The sequence below is a fragment of the Bison bison genome, unplaced genomic scaffold, assembly GCF_000754665.1.
Source record: "Bison bison bison isolate TAMUID 2011002044 unplaced genomic scaffold, Bison_UMD1.0 scf7180017864080, whole genome shotgun sequence".
Classification (NCBI taxonomy): domain Eukaryota; kingdom Metazoa; phylum Chordata; class Mammalia; order Artiodactyla; family Bovidae; genus Bison; species Bison bison.
Window position 1 is genome coordinate 4,085,677 of NW_011494652.1, and position 3,555 is coordinate 4,089,231.

At 64.2% G+C, this 3,555-nt stretch overlaps 1 protein-coding gene across 3 annotated transcripts in view; it reads right to left on the reverse strand.

The window, feature by feature from the left end:
- ALDH3B1 (aldehyde dehydrogenase 3 family, member B1) overlaps nucleotides 1-3,555 on the reverse strand; it is a 19,235-nt gene that overhangs the window by 5,661 nt on the left and 10,019 nt on the right. For 2 of the 3 annotated variants that reach the window (XM_010837672.1, XM_010837673.1), the window contains exons 7-9: nucleotides 3,522-3,555; nucleotides 1,007-1,393; nucleotides 142-308 (exon numbers count right to left, since the gene is read on the reverse strand). In XM_010837672.1, coding sequence (XP_010835974.1) covers nucleotides 142-308; nucleotides 1,007-1,393; nucleotides 3,522-3,555 — 588 coding nt within the window. The remainder of the gene's footprint in view (nucleotides 1-141; nucleotides 309-1,006; nucleotides 1,394-3,521) is intronic. The other variant, XM_010837674.1, reaches the window with a different exon arrangement.

Consider the following 3,555-nt stretch of genomic DNA (forward strand, 5'->3'; position numbering starts at 1 on the left):
TGTCAGTGCCCCCGAGGGACCAAGAACCCCTGCCCTCCTGCCAGGCCCATTGGTCCACTCTGGTCCTGTAGCCATCGCCCTCTGCTGACCCTACTCCAGTCTCCACTGCGGCCACCTGCCCCCACCTGCGTCCAGCTCTACCTGGCTGCTGTTGGAGAAGGCGTACAGGGCCAGGGGCTTCTCCCGACGGTTGATGAAGTCGATGGCCTGGCCCAGGCTCCTCACGTTCACGATAGGTAGGATGGGCCCGAAGATTTCCTCCTGCATCACCGGATCGGTCTCCTGCACGTCCACCAGCACCGTGGGGGCTGCCCGGGACAGGAGCCGGCTCAGCCCAGGGGCGGGGCCTCTGGCGGGCGGGGCCTATGGTGGGCGGGGTCTATGGTGGGCGGGCCCGCGGGCTGTCAGGGCTCAGGGACCCGGATGTCCCAGGGACGGTACTCTCCCCGCAGCCCCTGGGAAGTGACCACGAGGGGCTCCCCAGCCTGACCGGGCCCGTGGGGCTCAGAGAACCACTCAGCCTTAGTCTCACAGTCAGAGGGTGATCCGATCTTAGATCCCAGAGCCTGAGGCTCCAGGTCCCAGCCTGTTAGACCCTCCGAGTCTTTCAGCCCTGGAGACCAGGGTTCTTTGTTGACAGCAGAGCAGACGCTCAGGACGGGCAGTGGGAGCTGAGAACCGGAATCGTGGGCGTGTAGCACTGGGGGTCGTGTGGCCCGTGGAGAAGCTGATCTTGGGGCTGAAGTTGGGAACCTGAGCCTACAACTCTGGGGTCTGAGCTTGGAGAACTTTGGCCAGAGTGTGGAGTCGTGGGGTCGCGGGCTCAGACCCCAGGAACAGGAAACACCGGTGTCACGAAGTCATGGCACCAGGCTGGGCTGTGGCGGTGGGGTCGGGGGAGCCTCAGAGCCCAGACTCGGGGCCCAGCTGTGACCCCCAGCGAGTAGGGGTCTTCGCTGGGGTGGGGGTGGGAGTGGGGCACAGTGGCAGGGAGGGCGGGGCTCACCGATGTAGAGATCGCATTCGTCACTCTGGCCGCCGATGACCACGCGGCCACAGCTCAGCAGGCCCCGGAGCCGCTGGAAATGCTTCTGGCTGATGATGCGGCCCAGGTTTGGGGAGCTCTGGGGGTCGTCGCCATAGAAACGGGTGATGGCGCTCTGCAGGGCGGGCACCAGCTGCGCCTGCATCTCGGGACTGCACAGGACGTAGTCGGGGGCCACGCAGGTCTGGCCAGCGTTGAAACAGCGAAAGAAGGCCACCCGGTTGGCCACGGTCTGGGGGTCGCAGTTGTCGTCCACGTAGCAGGGGTTCTTGCCTCCCAGCTCCAGCGTGACGGGCGTCAGGTACTTGGCGGCGGCAGTCATGACAATCTTGCCAACTTGAGGGTTCCCTGGGCAAGGAAGGAAACCGAGTGGCTCTCCATCACTTGACTAGGTGGGCGGCCCCAGCCCAGGGCTGGGCACTCTCAAGGGGGGTCACTCCCTGCCCTGCACTTCCCTGGAGAGGCCTTTGAATGGGGTTTCGCCTGGCCTTTCCTTGTCAGTTGCTGCTACACTGGGGCCTTCCTCCCATCATCTTCCCCCTACCCCCTGACCAGCCCCATACAGTGGAAGGTCCCGGCTCCCTCACCTGACTTGCCCACTTAGACGTCCAGGAACAGCGCCCCCCTCTACACCCCCTACAATGTCTCCCGGCTCCTGACCCCAGGCTGGGACCTGCAGGGACTCTTTCTAACCCGCCCCTCTGCACCCTCCCTTCTTTCCACTGGCCTCTGAAAATGACCCCTGTGGCCCAAGGTCAGCATCCCACTCCAGCTGGTCAACATCTGGGTCTCCCCTCCCTCTGACCTGATGCGGCAGCCCTGGCACCCTCCCCGCCCAGGTCCCGGCCTCTTCTCTGTGTTGGTCTCACAGTCCCCTCCTCCGCTCAGCCACCCCAACCACTCCTGATGCCCCCGGGCCTTGAGACCCTCCTGCCCACGCCTGACCCAGGGTCCCACGCTGCCATTTGTGTCGCCATGACCCTGGTCTTTCTCCCAGCCACCACAGCCCGAGGGAGCCCGAGGCCCAGTCACCTCTCTGGTCTCACTTCCTCCTGCTTCCCTGTCCTTGGTCCCCTCTATCCAGGCCCCCTCACCCCCCAGGTGCCCTCCCCTGACCACAGGTCCTCCCTCAGGGCCTCCTGTCTTTGTCAAACACCTCCCCGACTATGAGGCCATCCTGACCAACTTCACCATGTGCCTTCCCACCTCTGCCCTGATCAACTTGGAATGGGCCCCATGACAACGCAGGAGACCTTGCCTTCCTACCCTGCTTCATCCCAAGGCCTGGCTGTGCTGGGCACGGTCTGCACTCTAGTAAACGTTCAGTGAGCGAGCAAGTGAGTGAGTGAGTAGATGCTGCCCAGGCCACGTGCTGTGACAAAGGCTTTCATTCATCCACTTATCCTTAAGACAGGCCTGTGACTTGGGGATGGCCCCTGTCCCACTGGTAAGGAAACTGAGGCCTGGGCAAGTCAGGAGATGTGGCAGAGTGCCTTCTGATGGTCCGTCGGCCCCTGCACAGACTGCCTCAGGGGCCTGACCTGGACACTGGCCTCTGGGGTCTGCCTGCCTCGCCTCTGCACCCTCAGTCCTAAGGGGCCAGGGCCCAAAGCCCATTGAGCTTCGGGGTGTGGCAGTGGAAGGTGAGTGGAGGGTGGGTGGTGGGCCCCCCCAGCTGCCTCCTCCTGGTATTCCCCCTGCCCTGGGAATCTGGAGGAACAGCTGAGGACCCTGCCTCTGCGCTCCCCCCATCTCCTTCCCTGTCTGTTACAGTGGCGGTTGGCAGGCCTTGTCCCAGGCTCGCGGCAGGGTCTGGGGAGGAGAGAGGCCGAGACAGCCTCCCTGGCCAGGGACGAGGTGTGCTGTGGGGGAGGCAGGTCTGGCCTCCCTCCTCCAGGGCCTGGCCCACTGACATGGCTGTCTGCCTCCTCCATCCTTTCTTCTCTTCTGGGAACTCTGCCCTGGTCACCTGAAGCTAGGTGGTGTCTGGGCCCCATGGGCACATGCCAGGATGATGGCAGGTGACCTCTGGGGGCAAAATCCAGCCTTCCCCAACCCTGGCTAGTGAGGTGGGCACTGCATCTCTTTGTCACCCAAGTCTCCGGACCCTCATCCATCCAGCCTTCCAGAAGGGCTGTGGGGTGGTGAGGGAGTGCCTGGCATAGCCGGAGCTCACTCAGCAAGGGCGGATGCTGTGACGTGTGAAACTGTGATTGGTGGAGAGGCCTGTTCCTTGGGATGGGGCCCAGCTCCCCAAGGGTCCCAGGGGTCCAGGGCCACTCTCCAGGCTGCTTGTCTTGGAGCCGAGCGCACCCTCCAGAGCTCACCCCCGTGTCCTCCCTGGCTGGCTGTCTACCTCTGTCCTCTGAGCCTCTCTCCAGCAGCTGGGGACAAGGCCCCGAGCTGGCCTCAGGCCTCTCGCTCCTCCCATCCCGCGCGGTCCCCCCCAACCTGCCCCCGGCAGCTGGCCCCTCACCCGTGAAGAATATGTAGTCGAACTTGTGCTCCAG